At 29.1% G+C, this 22,043-nt stretch overlaps 1 protein-coding gene across 10 annotated transcripts; it reads right to left on the bottom strand.

Moving 5' to 3' along the window:
* Positions 1-2,787: 2,787 nt before the first annotated feature.
* Positions 2,788-21,588, bottom strand: LOC119602688 (transmembrane protein 47). Of its 10 annotated transcripts, XM_037954330.1 has the most exons (8): positions 21,222-21,524; positions 20,738-21,164; positions 9,531-10,004; positions 9,176-9,251; positions 4,480-4,666; positions 4,252-4,401; positions 3,995-4,057; positions 2,807-3,916 (listed from the first exon to the last, which is right to left on the bottom strand). In XM_037954330.1, the coding sequence occupies exons 4-8, from the start codon at positions 9,224-9,226 to the stop codon at positions 3,756-3,758; spliced, it is 612 nt and encodes a 203-aa protein (XP_037810258.1). In that variant the 5' UTR covers positions 9,227-9,251; positions 9,531-10,004; positions 20,738-21,164; positions 21,222-21,524; the 3' UTR covers positions 2,807-3,755. The 10 variants fall into 10 exon arrangements, with proteins under 10 accessions (XP_037810256.1, XP_037810253.1, XP_037810258.1 ...); XM_037954328.1 differs by lacking the exon at positions 9,531-10,004 and having other exon boundaries at positions 2,788-3,916; positions 21,366-21,588; XM_037954333.1 differs by lacking the exon at positions 20,738-21,164 and having other exon boundaries at positions 21,366-21,568.
* Between the last annotated feature and the right edge of the window lie 455 nt (positions 21,589-22,043).

Genomic DNA, 22,043 nt, shown 5'->3' with positions numbered 1-22,043 from the left:
TTTAAATAAGTTGCCAGTTTGTTTTAAGAGGAGTAGAAGGAGTTTTAATAAATAATTATAAGCAAAAATAACTAACTTAAACTATTATGTTTTAAATTTTATAAAACAAGTGTTTAAACATCAGTTATTTTTTTTAATTAGTCGTTTGTTTACTTTTTCTTGAGAAAAGGCCAGTTAAAAGGAAAAGAAAACTATTAATTATAAGTTTTGTAAATAATAAATAAATATTAGAATTAAAATAAAAACAATTCGAACAAGTTTTAACTACCATTTGAATAAAAACGAAACGTATTTTATGCTAAAACATATATTAAGAAAGTAGAAAAAAATCATATTCATAATTTTGAAAATCGAACTTATTTACCAAATTTGTTAGCAGAAATCTAAATTTTAATATAAAAAGTATTGAAATAGAGGCCATTTTAAACTTTAGTAGTTAATTCCAAGATATTGGAGACTTTTTAAAGTATTTTTTTAAATTGTTATAAAAAATATTTAATTTTTTTGTTTAAATGAGTATTTTTTCAAATGTTGTAACAAATTCATGAGTATTTTTCTAAAATATATTTCAAATTTCTTTTTAAAGTTATATAATTTGCAGTAAAATCCTTAAATTGAATCATATAATTTGAATTTCTTAATTTTGTTAACAAATCGTATACAAGATTTTCTAACATTATGAATATGACTTTTATAAACGAAACTGATAAATTTCGTAAGAAAATATCAAAATGTTTTTTTTTTACAGAAATAAAGTGTCTTAGTTTTTTAGCTATAAAAATATATAAATATTGATATCATTTAATTATCTTATTATGTGAAATAAAATGTTTATAATGAAAATGTGTTAAATTGGAAATACAGGGTGTAAAGTGAAAAAAATGCTTAATGTTTTTTACTAAAAAAGTACATAGCAAAATGTTTTTGTTCTTGTTTTACAAAGAGTTTTGACTTGACTAAAGAGCAGTCTATAGTCTTGACTATATAACATGTTGACTACAGAACATCTATTGTCTTGACTGTAGAACATCTTTTGTCTTAACTATAGAACATCTATAGTCTTGACTATAGAATATCTATAGTCTTGACTATAGAACATCTATAGTCTTGACTATAGAACATCTATAGTCTTGACTATAGAACATCTATAGTCTTGACTATAGAATATCTATAGTCTTGACTATAGAACATCTATAGTCTAGACTATATAACATGTTGACTATAGAACATCTATAGTGTTGAGTATATCACATCTATAGTCTTGACTATATCACATCTATAGTCTTGACTATAGAACATCTATAGTGTTGACCATATCACATATAGTCAACACTATAGTCTTGGCTATAGAACATCTATAGTCTTGACTATATCACATCTACAGTCTTGAATATAGAACATCTATAGTCTTGACTATAGAACATCTATAGTCTTGACTATATAACATCTATAGTCTTGACTATAAAACATCTATAGTCTTGACTATAGAACATCTAAAGTGTTGACTATATCACATCTATAGTCTTGACTACGGAGCATCTATAGTCTTGAATATAGATCAGACTATTGCCTTGACTATAGATCAGACAATGGTCTTGAATACAGTTTAGACCATTGTCTGTACTACAGATCAGATTATAGTCTTGACTATAGATCAGACTATAGTTTTGTCTATGGTCGTGACTATATACCGTCTACAGTGTTGACTACTCAACGTCTATAGGATTGTCCATATATCACACTACAGTATAGTATAGATAGTTCAGACCATAGTCTTGACTATTGATCAGACCATAATCTTGACTATAGTTTTGACTACCGATTAGGATATACTCTTTACTATAGATCAGACTATAGTTTCAAATATAGATCAGACTATAGTTTCAACTATAGATCAGACTATAGTTTCAACTATAGATCAGACTATAGTATTGATTAAAGATCAGGCTATAGTCTCGACTATACATCAGACTATATATAGTCTTGACTATAGACCGTATCTTGTCTTGTCTATAGACCGTCTATAGTCTTGACTATAAAAAGTCTATTATCTTGAATCTAGACCGTCTATAGTCTTGACTATTGATCGTCTATAGTCTTGAAAATATTTCGTATATAGCCTTAAATACTAACCGTCTGCAGGTTTGTCAACAGACCTTGTTAAGAATCTTGACTATAAGTCATACTATACTCTGACTATAGACCAGGCTGTACTCTTGGCTATAGACCATGCAATAGTCTTAACTACAGACCAGTTTAAAGACTGGTCTTGACTCACGACTTGGTTTGCTATATAGTTTTATTTAATTGTCTTAAGAAAACCTTACCATAAAGGAAACAAAACTCTTTGACCTAAAAGGAAATTTATCCATAAAAATTTTTTGTTTTTAATTTATAAAAAAAAAATGTTTAAAAAAGGGAAGGGTGGGTGTTCATTTGAAATTTTGAAAAACTTCAATATTTTGTGCCATGTTAGTTAAGGTATAAATTTGGTGTTCATACAAAGATTTGCTTTAAATATTTTGATAATATTATTAACAAATATATTTATTACTCTGGTTTAATATTTAATAATTTTGTTTTAAATATGAAAAAAAAATAATGAAAATAAAAATAAATTAAAAGTTTATACATATAATGTAAGCAATGCTTAATCCGGACCGGGTTACCTTTTATTATTTAACATTTTTAAATATTTTCTTTTAGTTTTTGTCAAAATGGTTTTTGTTGTTATACATATAATAAATTTTGAATACGTTTTTTTTTCTTTAAATATTTTGGAGATTCTTTTTTTTTTTGGTTTTTTACGGATTTTGTCTAATAAAATTTTCTTTTACACAATTACACACATATAAACTACATGGAATATTAGCCAAATATTTATAGTAAACATTTTTGTTGTTTGTGGTAATTTTGAGAAAATAATTAAAGGAAATTTTCTAAAAATTAACAAAACAAGTGAAAAAAAATTAAGAAACTATCAAGCAATTACATATTTTGACAAGATTTCTATATGTATGTTAAATGTTTTATACGTTTTTTTCTATATAAATATGTAACGAGGATTATAGGTTTTGTTTTGAATGTATCGCATCTAAAAAATTAAACTCAAAATTAAAATATTTTATAGCGTTAAGGTTTGAAAAACCAACTAAATATGGGGCACAACAAACATTTATTAAAAACCAAAAAAGGGAATTTTTCAAAAATAAATTCTAAATAAATATGTGCTCTATATATTTCTATATATATGTTAATGTATATATACGATTTTTATATATGTTTTGTATACGATTCATATGATTTTGTTTGTTTGGTTTTTTTGTTAATAATTTGTTTTTCATTAGTATATAGTAATATATGCAATTCTAAATGTCTATGATGTTAAATATGTTTTTATGGTTTTTTCCTTCGTTTTCTTTACTTTATTCCATTTTATAATGCGCGTATGTACGAGTTAATAGAGGGAGTAGTGTGTTCTTTTTTTGCGTTTTCTTAAGTCTTTCTCAAACTAATAGATTTCCATGGAATTGGGGTGGGGGAAGAAAGATTGTGTGTATATGAAAATATGTAGTAATGTGGGGATATAAGTTCAACATTATGGGAGTGGGAAGTTTGTTTTGGTTTAGGGTAGTACAAAAAGTAAGAGTAAAATAACTGATAATAATTATAATAAATAAAATTGTTTCGTTTTCAATTCAAAAAGTATACTTATATGTCTAAAGAACGACGTCAGGCAGGTCGTGCGGCCTGGCCTAGGCGCGCATTTGGTTTTCATGTACAATTTTTCTTTCCTTATAGTAAATTTCTTCTGATTCTTTATCGCATAATAATAGAACAACAGCTCCAAATAGGAAAATAGCTGCACCCCAGCCTACGCCATAGGCCCAACCAAATTCCCAAATTGGTCGATTTGCTAACGTAGGACAAAAGAAAAGATAAAAACATGTTTTTAGTTAAAAATTTACTTTCAAAGTAAACAAATGCAACTCACCCAGATTTAATTCACCGGCAAAACATACAGGATAAATAATTAAGGCCGATAAAACAGCTAATACTGTAAACAAAAAAATTTAATTAAAATAAATAGAATCCAAAATAAATATAATAAATAAAAAACATTGACAAATTTTGCAACTAAGAGCAAAATAGTCTCTAACAGATAAAGGGCAACTTTTCCGATTCTTGATTCATAAAGATATCATTTATTAAACATTTAAGAAAATATTCACCTATTATTAATATACTTACATGATAATAACATTACTAATACCGCAATTCTATAAAATTTATATTTTAAATTGTGGTTTTGTGTTTTTAAACCAAGTCCTGTTAGTATTGTTGCAACAACATCCGTAATTAATGTTATGACACACAGAACAGCAGTTGCTCTAATATAAACTGTAAACATAATAAAAACAATAATTAGAAAAAACAGAAAACAAAAACATTTTATGAAGTTGTCAAATCAATACTTACAGACATCACGACTGGGATAACAGCCTGGAGGATCATGTAAATTGAATGGAAGTGGTGGCAATACATCTTCTTCAATGCAGTGTACAAAGAGGCCTTGACGCCAACCTTCAGCCATTAGCCAATCGGTGGAAGCCAATGCCATAATCATGAGTAGAACAACTATAACACCACAAATAAATGCAATGACCTAGGATTAAAAAAAAAATACAAATAATAAAAAAATGTTTAAAATTTTTATGTTTACAAATGTTGATGTTTACAAACAGCATAAAATCTTGTTATGAGTTCGGACATCATAGACTTCATTTGCTGTACCAAGAATTTTGTAAACGGTAGAATTATCTAAATGTTTGATTACAAATTTTTCCACAAATATTTGAAACTGATCTGAAACATCTCAATCCGGATTACAGGTTGCAGTCAAAACTATATTCAAGACTAGACTATAGACTAGACTATAGACTAGACTACAGACGACTAGACTATAACTAAGACATAGACTAGACTTGACTATAGACTAGACTATAGACTAGACTATAGACTAGACTATAGACTAGACTATAGACTAAACTATAGACTAGACTATAGACTAGGCTATAGACCAGACTATAGACTAGACTATAGACTAGGCTATAGACTAGACTATAGACTAGACTATAGATAGACTATAGACTAGACTATAGAATAGACTATAGACTAGACTATGACTAGACTATAGACTAGACTATAGACTAGACTATAGACTAGACTATAGACTAGACTATAGACTAGACTATAGACTAGACTATAGACTAGACTATAGACTAGACTATAGACTAGACTATAGACTAGACTATAGACTAGACTATAGACTAGACTATAGACTAGACTATAGACTAGACTATAGACTAGACTATAGACTAGACTATAGACTAGACTATAGACTAGACTATAGACTAGACTATAGACTAGACTATAGACTAGACTATAGACTAGACTATAGACTAGACTATAGACTAGACTATAGACTAGACTATAGACTAGACTATAGACTAGACTATAGACTAGACATAGACTAGACTATAGACTAGACTATAGACTAGACTATAGACTAGACTAGACTATAGACTAGACTATAGACTAGACTATAGACTAGACTATAGACTAGACTATAGACTAGACTATAGACTAGACTATAGACTATAGACTATACTAGACTATAGACTAGACTATACTAGACTATACTAGACTATAGACTAGACTATACTATAGACTAGACTATAGACTAGACTATTATACTAGACTATAGACTAGACTATAGACTAGACTATAGCCTAGACTATACTATAGACTAGACTATAGACTAGACTATATAGACTAGACTAGACTATAGACTAGACTATAGACTAGACTATAGACTAGACTATAGACTAGACTATAGACTAGACTATAGACTAGACTATAGACTAGACTATAGACTAGACTATAGACTAGACTATAGACTAGACTATAGACTAGACTATAGCTAGACTATAGTCTAGACTATAGTCTAGACTATAGACTAGACTATAGAAGACTATAGACTAGACTATAGACTAGACTATAGACTAGACTATAGACTAGACTATAGACTAGACTATAGACTAGACTATAGACTAGACTATAGACTAGACTATAGACTAGACTATAGACTAGACTATAGACTAGACTATAGACTAGACTATAGACTAGACTATAGACTAGACTATAGACTAGACTATAGACTAGACTATAGACTAGACTATAGACTAGACTATAGACTAGACTATAGACTAGACTATAGACTAGACTATAGACTAGACTATAGACTAGACTATAGACTAGACTATAGACTAGACTATAGACTAGACTATAGACTAGACTATAGACTAGACTATAGACTAGACTATAGACTAGACTATAGACTAGACTATAGACTAGACTATAGACTAGACTATAGACTAACTATAGACTAGACTATAGACTAGACTACAGACTAGACTATAGACTAGACTACAGACTAGGCTATAGACTAGACTATAGACTAGACTATAGACTAGACTATAGACTAGACTATAGACTAGACTATAGACTAGACAATAGACTAGACTATAGACTAGACTATAGACTAGACTATAGACTAGACTATAGACTAGACTATAGACTAGACTATAGACTAGACTATAGACTAGACTATAGACTAGACTAGACTGTAGACTAGACTATAGACTAGCCTATAGACTAGACTATAGACTAGACTATAGACTAGACTATAGACTAGACTATAGACTAGACTATAGACTAGACTATAGACTAGACTATAGACTAGACTATAGACTAGACTATAGACTAGACTATAGACTAGACTATAGACTAGACTATAGACTAGACTATAGACTAGACTATAGACTAGACTATAGACTAGACTATAGACTAGACTATAGACTAGACTATAGACTAGACTATAGACTAGACTATAGACTAGACTATAGACTAGACTATAGACTAGACTATAGACTAGACTATAGACTAGACTATAGACTAGACTATAGACTAGACTATAGACTAGACTATAGACTAGACTATAGACTAGACTATAGACTAGACTATAGACTAGACTATAGACTAGACTATAGACTAGACTATAGACTAGACTATAGACTAGACTATAGACTAGACTATAGACAGACTATAGACTAGACTATAGACTAGACTATAGACTAGACTATAGACTAGACTATAGACTAGACTATAGGACTATAGACTAGACTATAGACTAGACTATAGACTAGACTATAGACTAGACTATAGACTAGACTATAGACTAGACTATAGACTAGACTATAGACTAGACTATAGACTAGACTATAGACTAGACTATAGACTAGACTATAGACTAGACTATAGACTAGACTATAGACTAGACTATAGACTAGACTATAGACTAGACTATAGACTAGACTATAGACTAGACTATAGACTAGACTATAGACTAGACTATAGACTAGACTATAGACTAGACTATAGACTAGACTATAGACTAGACTATAGACTAGACTATAGACTAGACTATAGACTAGACTATAGACTAGACTATAGACTAGACTATAGACTAGACTATAGACTAGACTATAGACTAGACTATAGACTAGACTAGACTAGACTAGACTAGACTATAGACTAGACTAGACTATAGACTAGACTATAGACTAGACTATAGACTAGACTATAGACTAGACTATAGACTAGACTATAGACCAGACTAGACTAGACTATAGACTAGACTAGACTATAGACTAGACTAGACTAGACTAGACTAGACTAGACTATAGACTAGACTAGACTATAGACTAGACTAGACTAGACTATAGACTAGAGTAGACTATAGACTAGACTAGACTATAGACTAGATAGACAAGACTAGACTAGACTATAGACTAGACTAGACTATAGACTAGACTTGAGACTAGACTATAGACTAGACTATATAGACTAGACTATAGACTAGACTATAGACTATAGACTATAGACTAGACTAGACTATAGACTAGACTTAGCTACTAGACTAGACTATAGACTACTAGACTATAGACTATACTATAGACTAGACTATAGACTAGACTATAGACTAGACTATAGACTAGAAGACTATAGACTAGACTATAGACTAGACTATAGACTAGACTATAGACTAGACTATAGACTAGACTATAGACTAGACTATAGACTAGACTATGACTAGACTATAGGACTAGACTATAGACTAGACTATAGACTAGACTATAGACTAGACTATAGACTAGACTATAGACTAGACTATAGAAGACTAGACTATAGGACTAGACTATAGACTAGACTATAGACTAGACTATAGACTAGACTATAGAGATACTAGACTATGACTATAGACTAGACTATCGAGCTAGACTAGACTAGACTATAGACTAGACTAGACTATAGACTAGACTATAGACTAGACTTCTGTCTAAAGTTGTTATTGTTTACATGACTGTTAATTGTTTACTTTTAATATGAAATTTTTGACAATAAACTAAAACAAAATACATGTTGTTTTTGTATAGTTGTACAGTCTAACTCAGCCATTTATTATATTAGCCGATAGTCGATACTATAAACTGGCCTACAGTCCATTCTTTCCATGGATTTGGGTTTTCAATTAGATTTTTTAGCTTCCATGTTTACGTAGACAACCCAAATTGAAATCATGTTATTAATTTGTATTGTTTATCTTATTTTTATTTAAAAAATCACACCCTTTACCTATCAGTAGTATTTCATATCTATATGTACTAGTTTTTGCAAAATAATTATATATTTTTGTTCTTATTTTGCAATAATAAAAAAATTGTGTCGCAAATTTGAAAGAAAAAAAAAGAGATCAAGGTCTGAAAGCCAAGACACTGTTGACAGATCAGATGGCATGCCAATTATGGCTGCCGACAAGTGTAATGTTAAAAAAGAATACTCTAACACGTGCTAACGATGAGCAGCATTGCGTCTGTCAGTAAATTTGACAGATTTTGATAAATGTCAAATGAAGAAAATGAAAACTCTTGTTTGCTTTGTTTAAAAAGAGGAGTACGTTGGAAATTAGTTCCGAAAATCGGACCTAATATACTTTTCTATATGGATCTTTAAGTGAATTATATTTTCTTTAATAATAAGCGAAAATTCTTACCTTTAAAGGTCTGGTGATTGTTATGGTCTCGATAGTCGTTGTGGGCGCCATTTTCGATGGTGATGGACGTCGTGAACTATATAATAAGAAATAACATATTTAATAAAAAAAAATGGCTAATAATGTGTTTCAGTATTCCAAATGAAATTTAGTCAGCAGTTTCTATATTACGAAGGAAAATTTAACTTGTATTTATTATTGTAATAAAAATAATACTTAAAGTTTTCTTTTTAAATATAGAAACTGACATTTTGAAAATGAATGGAACCAAAACATTAGGTTATGAAAAATATTAGTAAAAAAACATCATAACATACAAAAGAAAAAATAACTTATATTTCAAGCAATTACTTACCAGTTTGTAAAATAATGTTTGTAGTTTTAAATTTATTTAATTGAGTTATAAAAAATTTATTTTATTTTGTTTATTTTAAACTTATTATTGAATATGTAAAACTTAATTGCTTATTTGGTTAATTTGTTGTATTTTACAAAAAAATGCTTTTGTTTTTTTTTTATTTGTTTATCAAAAAAGTTTAGCGTTAGTTTGGAAAAAAAGTCTTTTATTAAAATATTATTTTTAACGTTTTGTGTGTATTGCAAGGGAATGCCATCAATCAATATGTTGTTAATTATTTGATAAAGTTTTTATTTTTAGTTTCATTTTTTGTAAAAAGTATCTTTTAATTGGGTTTTTTATTATATTATGCTTTTTTGTAGCTGCAGTTTTAATTGTTTATTAGTATTTGTAGGGAATAATTTATTTAAACTTTACGGCTCTTTTCAATGCACTTTTGAACACTTTAAGCTTTGGAATTTGTATTTAAAACTGTTTTTAAAAAAGATATTTAAACAATTTGTAAAAATCATAAAAAAGTTGTGAAAAATATATATACTTAACATTATGATAAAAAGTAAACCAAGGCATGTGGTATGTGAGAAAATGAGATGAAATTTAAATGAATTATTTCCCCAGCTGGGACTTAGCACTATGATGTTATAAAGAAAAGTTTGTAGTTACTGAACTGGTCTAATTATACACTCAAAGACATTTTAAACGTAAAAATGTTGAAAAATAGACTAGACTTTAGATTAGACTATAGAATTTACTACAGAATAGATTATAGATTATTCTATAGACTAGACTAGAATATAGACTAGACTAAAGACTAGACGATAGGGTAGACTGCAGACTACAGTATAGACTGGACTACATATATATTAAACTAGGCTAAAGACTAGCCTGTAGAGTAGACCTTAGACTAGCCTATAGTTTATAGACTAATCTATAGACTAGACTTTAGACAAGCCTATAGACTATTCAAGACTTTACTATAGAGTATACTATAGACAAGACTTTAGACTAGACTATAGACTAGAATATAAACTATAGAGTAGACTTCAGACTAAATAGAATAGACTATAGAATAGACTATAGACTAGACTATAGACTAGACTATAGAATAGACTATAGAATTGACTATAGAATAGACTATAGACTAGACTATAGACTAGACTATAGACTAGACTATAGAATAGACTATAGAATAGACTATAGACTAGACTATAGACTAGACTATAGACTAGACTATAGACTAGACTATAGACTAGACTATAGACTAGACTATAGACTAGACTATAGACTAGACTATAGACTAGACTATTGACTAGACTATAGACTAGACTATAGACTAGACTATAGACTAGACTATAGACTAGACTATAGACTAGACTATAGACTAGACTATAGACTAGACTATAGACTAGACTAGACTATAGACTAGACTATAGACTAGACTATAGACTAGACTATAGACTAGACTATAGACTAGACTATAGACTAGACTATAGACTAGACTATAGACTAGACTATAGACTAGACTATAGACTAGACTAGACTATAGACTAGACTATAGACTAAACTATAGACTAGACTATAGACTAGACTATAGACTAGACTATAGACTAGACTATAGACTAGACTAGACTATAGACTAGACTATAGACTAGACTATAGACTAGACTAGACTATAGACTAGACTAGACTATAGACTAGACTATAGCCTAGACTATAGACTAGACTATAGACTAGACTATAGACTAGACTATAGACTAGACTATAGACTAGACTATAGCTAGAAGACTATAGACTAGACTATAGACTAGACTATAGACTAGACTATAGACTAGACTATAGACTAGACTATAGACTAGACTATAGACTAGACTATAGACTAGACTATAGACTAGACTATAGACTAGACTATAGACTAGACTATAGACTAGACTATAGACTAGACTATAGACTAGACTATAGACTAGACTATAGACTAGACTATAGACTAGACTATAGACTAGACTATAGACTAGACTATAGACTAGACTATAGAATAGACTATAGACTGGACTATAGACTAGACTATAGACTAGACTATAGACTAGACTATAGACTAGACTATAGACTAGACTATAGACTAGGCTATGCACTAGACTATGCTATACTAAGTGCAAAAAAAGGCCAGAAAATGACAACTACACAGTTTCAAAATAACCACAACTTTAACTAAATTCACTTTCCCTGCTGGGTTTTATTTAATGACTGGTAATAGTTTCTTTTATTTGATGTTTATTTTAAATATTTTTTTCGATGTGTGTGTTTATGTAAGTATGTATATGACAGCGAATGACAGCAAAATTTTTAAATTTCAATTAGATAGAATTTATTATAGAAATTAAAAGCATCTTTCAACAGCAACATGCAATAAATGCAACGACAACAACAATAATAATAACAACATAAAAATGCGTCAAAATAAATACGAAAAGAAAAATACTGAAATTGAAAAACAAAACAAATGAATGAATGAATGAACGAACGAACGAACGAACGAACGCACACACGCACGTACAATACAAGACACAAATAAACGACTAAATAGAAAAAACAAAACGATCACTTAAAAAATAATTCAACCAAATAAAAGTTTTCAAATTACTCAACAACAACAAAAAGTGGTATGGAAGCACTTGATATTTTACTTTAAAAAAATATGTTTATTAAAACAGAATTTAGCAATAAGAAATGTTAATTTGGTAAAAGATTTTGTTATTAACCCTTTCGCCCCCAAGGTTGATTATAAGTATTTTCCAAATTTTGGCTCAAAGATTTTTAGAATTATAGTTTTATAAAAAGAATTGCATTATTTCTTTATAAACATAACCCCACTTGTTGCAACACCCTCTACTACAGCGACACTTAACAGCGTATAAACAAAAACAAATATATACAATGACGCTGATGACGCCGTTGTCTGTTGTAATAATATTTTATAGAGCTGCTGCATATGTACACTACACTCTCCTCAAATTTTTCTGGGTTGTTGGTTATCACTGAAGTGAAGTACGAGACACTGATATGGGAGTGTTTTAGCATGAATATATACAAGTTGGTTTGTTAGTTGGTCAGAGGGGTAGAGTGTGGGGTCTTCACCATGTTCTTTTCAAGTGGCGTTTTTCATTACATTTCTTTTTGTTACTGTTGCGCTGTATTTGTTTTTTTTTTTCAAAAATTATTTTGTTTGTTTGTCTGTTACAAATTTGAACTCATTTACACTACAACGATTATATTGTTTAAATTGTTGTTGTAGATGGTATAACAGAGTAATTAAAGTATTTATTAATTATTGTTAAAAATTAATGTTTATAGAACGGCAACGAGGGGTGAAGAATATCGGGAGGATGATAACTTATTCTCCTTTTTGAGTGGTTCAAGGTATTCTAATAAGTTCTAATTTCGAATATCTGAAAGATTTTCGACTATATTTTAACTTTGAAACCTTTATAGAAAGATAATTTTCAATGAATTACAATGGATAGAAATCAAATTACTCTTTTACATATTTCAACAATTCTGTTTTATATATATTGTATGTTTTTGTTATTTTTCATTATTTTAACAATGAATATTGCTCAAGTTAGTTGTAGTTTTTTTTTAGTTTTTTGTCATTGTCAAACTGTGTTATGGCTGTGGTGCTCTACTGCTGTAGTGTTGGGTGGTGCTGTGTTTGGTTGAATGAATATAAATAAAGTGAGGGACCCCTAACGAACTTTTAAGACCCCTACTTGTGTTTTATTATTGGTGGTCTTGTTATTGTTTTGATTTTATTTCCATATTGTTGTTGCAATATTATCTAATTACATTTTGAAAACATTAGTTTATTGCATTTGTTGTATTTATTAGTGGCGCTTTCTAATTTGTTTCACTGTTTGCCATCTGTTTACAAGTGAATTTGTTTTATTTTTTTGTGTATGAGGTAGTGGGGGGCTTTTAAAAAAATCATTTACACTTTTTAGAGTAGAAATTACACTTGAAAACATAGAAATTTTCTCAAGTGTCTGCAAAATTAGCAAAAGTATAAGTTGAGTTCTGTTTAAGGTAAAGAGAGGTGTACTGTAGTGATGTTAACATTTTGAGATTAAAAAAGTCTTTGAAAAGTATTGATGTTTTAGCATGTTTAAAACATCAATCATATTCGGCAAGTTGAAATATTCCTCAACTTGAAAAATATAAAAAGAAAATAAAACAAGAGCATTTTTAATAAATGTAGATTTTTACTTTTTTGATTAATTTCTGAAAAAATGAAATGTGTAAGCTGGGTTGCAATAAATATGACAGAATGCAGTAAGAGCGATCAGGTTTCTATCTATCTATCTATCTATCTATCTATCTATCTATCTATCTATCTATCTTTCTATCTATCTATCTATCTATCTATCTATCTATCTATCTATCTATATATCTATCTATATATCTATCTATTTATCTATCTATCTATCTATCTATCTATCTATCTATCTATCTATCTATCTATCTATCTATCTATCTATCTATCTATCTATCTATCTATCTATCTATCTATCTATCTATCTATCTATCTATCTATCTATCTATCTATCTATCTATCTATCTATCTATCTATCTATCTATCTATCTATCTATCTATCTATCTATCTATCTATCTATCTATCTATCTATCTATCTATCTATCTATCTATCTATCTATCTATCTATCTATCTATCTATCTATCTATCTATCTATCTATCTATCTATCTATCTATCTATCTATCTATCTATCTATCTATCTATCTATCTATCTATCTATCTATCTATCTATCTATGGTAGTCGAAAGCGATCGAAACCTCAATCGAATTTTAAAAAAATATAGGGAATTTCGATAGCTTTCGAATGCCAGAATTTGGCCCCAGATAGTTTTGAATATGACCCTTTCGAATTTGATATGTTAGAATCTAAAGCGAATCTGTTTGCTCTTATGACTAAGACAAAGCAAACTAAATTTCCGATCCATAGCTCCTTCTTGCACTGTTCTGTTTGAATATTTCCTCTTGATCTGTTTGAATCTTATCTGTTTAAATCGAATTTAGTTGAATCCGATCTCATTGAATCCGTACTTTTTAACCTGATGTTTTTGAATTTGATCTTTTACAGTCTGAAGTGAATATATTTGATCTCATTTATCAGAATTAGAAAACAATTTACCATGTGGAGAGAGTTTCAAAATTATTGAAGTTCCTAGAAATTCTTGAACCCCCCTTGAACCCCTTTGAACAATATGTTAACATTGGCTAACCATAATTAAGAGGATTTTAGCAGTTTAATTGGATTATTGTTATCAAATTTGTTTGATGGTCATTGATGGACGATGGACATTTTACAAGAGCAATATGTACATGCACACAAACAAAATTTTAAAATGACCACAAAAATAGAAAACTAAAACAAACTTGACACTAATTAAAGAGACGAGAAGATAAGGCAAACAAAATAATTTGTTAAAAAAAAATATGTATAAATGACGAACCAGATAGTATTATAGCTCGTAATTTATTCAAATTTACATGTTTTAGATTTTACCAATATAATAGTCAAATTAAATCTTAGTTTTATTGTTTAAAATTTTAACTGTTGAGATCGTAAAATCTAATACATCTAAATTTGAATATGTATATTATTATTTATAACACTATCTGTTTTCTCCAATATATTTTTAAAGAAATTATATAGAATTTGCTATTATTAATTTTTAAATAAAAAAGGAAAAAAATGCAAAAACAATTAAATTTTTGCTGAAAAACATGTTAAATTTTATTAGAAAATTACTAAACATATTGTGTTTATTTAAAAAAAAATATATATTTTTTTTTTTTGTTTATAACAATGTGCATTATTAAAAACTTTTGTTTAAACATATTTTTTGTGTTAAAATACATATTTAAAATAAAATTTTCCAATATAAAATAAAATATTTGTAGTGAAACTTTTGGGTAAAATTATCTACCCAATAAACATTTTATTACTTTGGTAAATTATACAGGCTGACAAATTTTTAATCCAAAGTTTAAAGTACATTATTCTAGGGTATGGAGCTGCGCTTATTCCGAATCTAGCCTCAGAATTTCACTTCTGAGATATAAAAATACTTTTTTAATTCTTTAAAAATCTGCTGTAGATACTGAGATATCATCCATTGAAGTTGACGAACGGACAGACATTGTTAAATCGGATTATAAAGTGATTTTGAGTCAATTGGAACAATGTCAGATAAGTGTGGATCAAATATTATAATATTTACAAAGAATAATACCCTTCGTAATATAGTAGTTTAGGGTATAAGTACCATGAATACACCGAAAACCAGAGTTTTCATGCTTTAGGTGACGACATCTCGAAGGACAAAGATGTTAAGCCTTTATTTTAAAATTGACAGAATGGAATTTCAGATGGTCTACAAAATTTTATAAATAATATTGTCTTAAAGCTGTTATAACGTATCAAAATGGGCCAAAAATTAAGTATTTTAAAACTTTAGATCACGATATCTCAAATTTCAAATAGGATGCAAAAGGCCACGACGAAGGAGCTTTACTCCCAAGATCCTTAAGCGAAGGACTTCTTTACAAAGTATTTTTATTGTTTTAAATGATAATCTCAGAAATCGTTTGTTTTTAACTTTAAAAAATTCCAAGCAATTCCCTGTATTTTAGTAACAATATTACTTATTGGGTAATTAAATGAAAACATTTACTAAAAACTAATTTATTGCATAGTACTATGCACATTACTATGTATGTATATGTAAGAGTTTGTGTATGAATATTATGTATGATTTAAAAAAAGTTTTATAACTTTCATATTATAACAACAATAACAACAAGTATAGAAAATAGAAAATATGTATTTGTTTAGAATGTAAATAATAATCATTGGAAACATTTAGTCATTGTTGCGCATCAATAAATATTGAATCATAATAATTTTTCATCATTATGATGTTTTTATTATTTGTTTGTTTATTTTTACTTAAAAATTTTTTGATACGAATGTTTGTCAACATTTACATTCACACACATACATACATGTATGTAGTTGTGACAGTGACAAAAGCAAAGTCAACAACCACAAAACTAAAAGAAATAGTTTTACGAGACGGCAATAATCAAAAGAATAGAAAATACAACAACTACAATGGAAATGAACAAATACAAAAAATATTTTATAAAACTATTCATAGAATATTTATTATAAAAAAAACGTGTAGACAAAAGATAAAATTTATGAATATTTGCATTAAAGGAAGCAAATGTAAGCAAAACGACATGAAAAAAATATTTCGGTAAAAAGGGAAAAAATGAAAATTTTTGGCAACAGCAGCAACATTTTAAATCAAATGAGAAAAAAATGGTATGAATGGTTGAATAGAATAGAGAAGTATAAAAAAAAAAGTGTATAGAGAAGGAAAAATAGCAGACTAAACAAAAATCTATGTATGTACGACTAATTACTGGTGAAGAGTAAAAGTAAATTCTTTAAAGAAATACATATTAATTGGTTAGGAAAGTGTCAAGGTTATTAATTCGTCCAAAAGTAATCTAGATAATATACACTTAAGCGAAAAGATTCATTGCGATGTAATGGCACCTTTGGAGTAGCTATTTGACTTTCTCTTTGAATGAATGATTGATTGAAGTCAATTACTTCCTTCTATGATAAGCACTTCTAAAATAGCTAGTCTTCTGGGTTTCGAATGGCTAAAAGTAGCCCTAAGTTGCAGAAGAACTAGTACATTCCCTGGAACATTATTATTATGCTAAAAAACAAGGTATTATTAAACAGCATAATTTATGCAAATAGCAAAAAGACCTAAAATACTTTTACTCCTACACAACACATTTCTTGTCCACCCAAAAGTATTTTCATTTTTTTTCTCAGAAACAAGTCAAAAACTAATATTCCTTTATAGATAATTTAAATCAAAAATGTATATGTATTTCTATATGTATGAAGATGTATAAATCTAAATACAACCGAATACATACATATAATGAAAACTATTTGTATGCTACAAATGACAAATGAATAGATTAGATGAATGTTTGTTTGGTATGTGTTCGTTGTTGGTGGCTGGGGATGAGACAGGAAGATGGATATAAAATGTATTGTTAGTTAATTTCAATTATGAAATCACTAAAAAATCAGACACAAATAATACAATTCATATAAATAATAAAATAAAAATAGGCACTTAATTTTAAAGCAACCGACAATAGACAATATTATTATTGTTAAGCCTTTTTTATATAAAAAAAAAACAACAAATGACAAAAATTAGAATCGGAAATCAAATAAAAATCAAATCATTTGTAAAGGTCTATACAAAGTATGCACATTCGATCGGTAATTCCGCTGTGACAGGGATGGTAGAATGTTCAAATACCTAGATAAGTTTTAGTTTAGGTTTAATTCTAGTTCAGTTTCTAGTTCAGTCTAGTTCAGTTATAGTTCATTTCTAGTTCAGTTATAGTTCATTTCTAGTTCATTTCTAGTTCATTTCTAGTTCAGTTCTGTTCAGTTCTAGTTCAGTTCTAGTTCAGTTCTAGTTCAGTTCTAGTTCAGTTCTAGTTCAGTTCTAGTTCAGTTCTAGTTCAGTTCTAGTTCAGTTCTAGTTCAGTCTAGTTTAGGTTCTAGTTCAGTTCTAGTTAGTTCTAGTTCAGTTCTAGTTCAGTTCTAGTTCAGTTCTAGTTCAGTTCTAGTTCAGTTCTAGTTCAGTTCTAGTTCAGTTCTAGTTCAGTTCTAGTTCAGTTCTAGTTCAGTTCTAGTTCAGTTCTAGTTCTAGTTTCTAGTTCAGTTCTAGTTCAGTTCTAGTTCAGTTCTAGTTCAGTTCTAGTTCAGTTCTAGTTCAGTTCTAGTTCATTTCTAGTTCAGTTCTAGTTCAGTTCTAGTTCAGTTCTAGTTCAGTTCTAGTTCAGTTCTAGTTCAGTTCTAGTTCAGTTCTAGTTCAGTTCTAGTTCAGTTCTAGTTCAGTTCTAGTTCAGTTCTAGTTCAGTTCTAGTTCAGTTCTAGTTCAGTTCTAGTTCAGTTCTAGTTCAGTTCTAGTTCAGTTCTAGTTCAGTTCTAGTTCAGTTCTAGTTCAGTTCTAGTTCAGTTCTAGTTCAGTTCTAGTTCAGTTCTAGTTCAGTTCTAGTTCAGTTCTAGTTCAGTTCTAGTTCAGTTCTAGTTCAGTTCTAGTTCAGTTCTAGTTCAGTTCTAGTTCAGTTCTAGTTCAGTTCTAGTTCAGTTCTAGTTCAGTTCTAGTTCAGTTCTAGTTCAGTTCTAGTTCAGTTCTAGTTCAGTTCTAGTTCAGTTCTAGTTCAGTTCTAGTTCAGTTCTAGTTCAGTTCTAGTTCAGTTCTAGTTCAGTTCTAGTTCAGTTCTAGTTCAGTTCTAGTTCAGTTCTAGTTCAGTTCTAGTTCAGTTCTAGTTCAGTTCTAGTTCAGTTCTAGTTCAGTTCTAGTTCAGTTCTAGTTCAGTTCTAGTTCAGTTCTAGTTCAGTTCTAGTTCAGTTCGTAGTTCAGTTCTAGTTCAGTTCTAGTTCAGTTCTAGTTCAGTTCTAGTTCAGTTCTAGTTCAGTTCTAGTTCAGTTCTAGTTCAGTTCTAGTTCAGTTCTAGTTCAGTTCTGGTTCAGTTCTAGTCTATTTCCGTTCTTAATTTCATTTTAATTTAATTATTGTAAAACAGAAATTTTTACTTTTATTTGTTTTTTTTTTTTTGCTATTTAGATCACCCCTACTGTTTGCCATGTCTATGAAATTATGTGCTAATTTTTAGTTAAAATATTCAACTAAAAATTATTAAGCATGTTATTAGGTGTTTTTTTCTTTCTTTACAACGAATGTGAAACTTTTTAAATTCAAACAATAACGACCACAAAATAGATGTGGGTTTCTATACAAGTGAATTTAATACTACTAGCAAATATGGTGTAATTTATGTTTTTGGCATCGTTGATGATCTAATATAATTTACATTGAATGAAAACAAAAAGAGAAAATAAAAAGATCTTACAACTTTTTTAATATATGTAATATTGAAAATTTTTATTAAAGCAAAGGAAGAAATTTCAATGACTTTTATTATGATGGAATCTGTACTTGGATTAGGGTATGTATTATAGTTAGAGGTATTATAAGAGTTTAAGAGCAGCTTTATAGCACCTAAAGCTTCTAAAATAGTGTAAACTGTTCACGTTATTCGAAGATGCCGAGGATTATCACTCATTTTAGTCAATTTCTTATTCTTTAACCATAAAGAACCTTTAATTGCACAGGCCAACAAATTTGTAATTCAGAGACTTTCTAACTTAATAAAATTGGCCTATTACCAAGCCACTTTTGATCTTCAAACTTCCAGTCACAAAATTTAGTTATTTCTATATCTAATTTATGTATATAAAATAAAGGAAGAAATGGTATTTCCTTTATATTATCCCAACAAAACAGAGCGTTTAACAATATACAACCAATACAATATTTCTCACATTCGCAGAAAATACCTATACCTAGTATGGCAAATTTTTAATGTCAAACAATACCATGTCTATGCTAATTATGATACGGGAAATTTTGATAAAAGTTAAATTAATCAATACCACTGTTTCATTTATAAAATTCGAATAAAAATGTTTGTTGTGTTTAAACAATGCACCTGTGAATGAATTTCTAGACATTATATGACATAAACGAAATAAAAATGACAATTAAAAAAACAACAATGAACAAATAAATGAAAACAAAACAAAGGACAATTTAATGACGTTTTTTTTTTTTTGCTTTAGATTTTTTCTCGTAAATGAAGAAGAAATACAATAAAAAAATGTAACGGGAAACATTAAAGGTACTTAAAAAATGACAACAAAACGAAAAGGGGTGGGCAATCAAGAAGAAGAACGAGGAGGAATAAAAAAGTAAACAAAAGAAAATATTTAGGGGATAGTAAGTAAATAAATAATAAAAAATGTTAATGTTAAAAAGAAATAAATAAAAAAATGCAAAATATGGATTAACAAAAACAACAAACAACAAAATTAATAAACAATAACAAATAAAACAAAACAAAAACATAACAAAAGTTACGAATCAACGAAGAAAAACAAACAAAACGTAACGAACTTATAAAATTACAAAAAAAAAAAGAAAAAAAACTCCCTTAAGTTCGAGACCATTCATACCTTTCCTTGAAATAATCCAATGTTACCGATTCTGAATCGAATTCAGAATAATCGGGTAAAGAATCACTATCGAAAGAACTAAAACCACCTATAAAATTGTTTGCATTTGCAAGGGCATTGTTATTATTATTTGGTTTTTGTTGTTGCTGCTGTTGTTGTATGTTGCTTAACACAGATTGTTGTTGTTGCAATAGCACAGATGACGAAGATAAAGAAGAGGGCTGTTGCTGTGTTAGATGATGCTGCTGCTGTTGTTGTTGCAATAGGGAATTGTTGCTAAGTTGAGAAATGGATTTTTCATAAACCTTTGCCATTGTTTTCAACTACTTTTCGCTTCTTCTTCTATTTTTTACTTTTTTCAACACATACAATTTATTTTACTTTTAACTTTTTGCTAGGTTTTAGTTATTAATTTATGAAAATCTTTCTGAAAATATAGATTTATTTTGCTATTTTTTTCACAATTCACATACACAACACATACACGCACTTTTTTCTTGATTTTCTATTTTTTTCACTTTATAAGGTCTCCAACACATACACCAAAATGGCGTCAACTTTTTTGTTCTAGTTTTTTTCTTAATTCGTTTTCTTTTAACGTTTAACCTTAGTAATGAGGACTTCTTACTTTATTTTATAATTAAACTGGTTGTTTTTAGGTTATTGTACAATAATAAAATTAAAAGAACTAAAAAAATTATAAAGAATTTTTGTATTGAAAAAATGCTTTCGAAATTATAAAACTCCCGTATTATTTTTGTATGTTTATTTTTCTTCTCTTGGTCGTGTGTCTAATTTCAAGAAAATTTTATGAACTACTGCTCTGTTAGAACCCTGTGCCTACAAATATTGACGGCGGCGGCTGACACTAAAAATATCTTCGGCGGCTTAAAATCGACTGTAAGCCGGCTAAGTTCTCAAATACGCTTAATTTTAACATTTTCAAAGATTTTAAATAAAAACGCCTTCGCGACGGGTAGTCATCTTGACGCGATGCGAAGGCTTATATGTCCGTCTAAATCCACCAGCGTCTGTTCCCACTTGGTGGTCTGCAAGCACATCATATGCAGAATCACATACTTGGCAGCAAGTATAAAATGCACACCGTATCATTGTTCAATGTCTGATAAGAAGCCGTACCCCGCGTATCCGGTAAGGGATCCAGCAGTCGCAAAACAATATCAGCATCTGGCTCCAAAGTTGGATGCAGCAAAATAAGCAGCGAGGTACCCTGAATGTCACCCCAAGTACCTCAAAAGCAGCTCAGGTCCGTATTGGCAAAATGCCGATAGAACCCCCTGTTTCG

This window comes from Lucilia sericata, unplaced genomic scaffold (genome assembly GCF_015586225.1).
Source record: "Lucilia sericata isolate MDLA Ls3-8-SP2 unplaced genomic scaffold, ASM1558622v1 Contig000249F_arrow, whole genome shotgun sequence".
In the NCBI taxonomy this organism is placed as follows: Eukaryota; Metazoa; Arthropoda; class Insecta; order Diptera; family Calliphoridae; genus Lucilia; species Lucilia sericata.
This window is presented reverse-complemented; position numbering and strand designations above follow the sequence as displayed.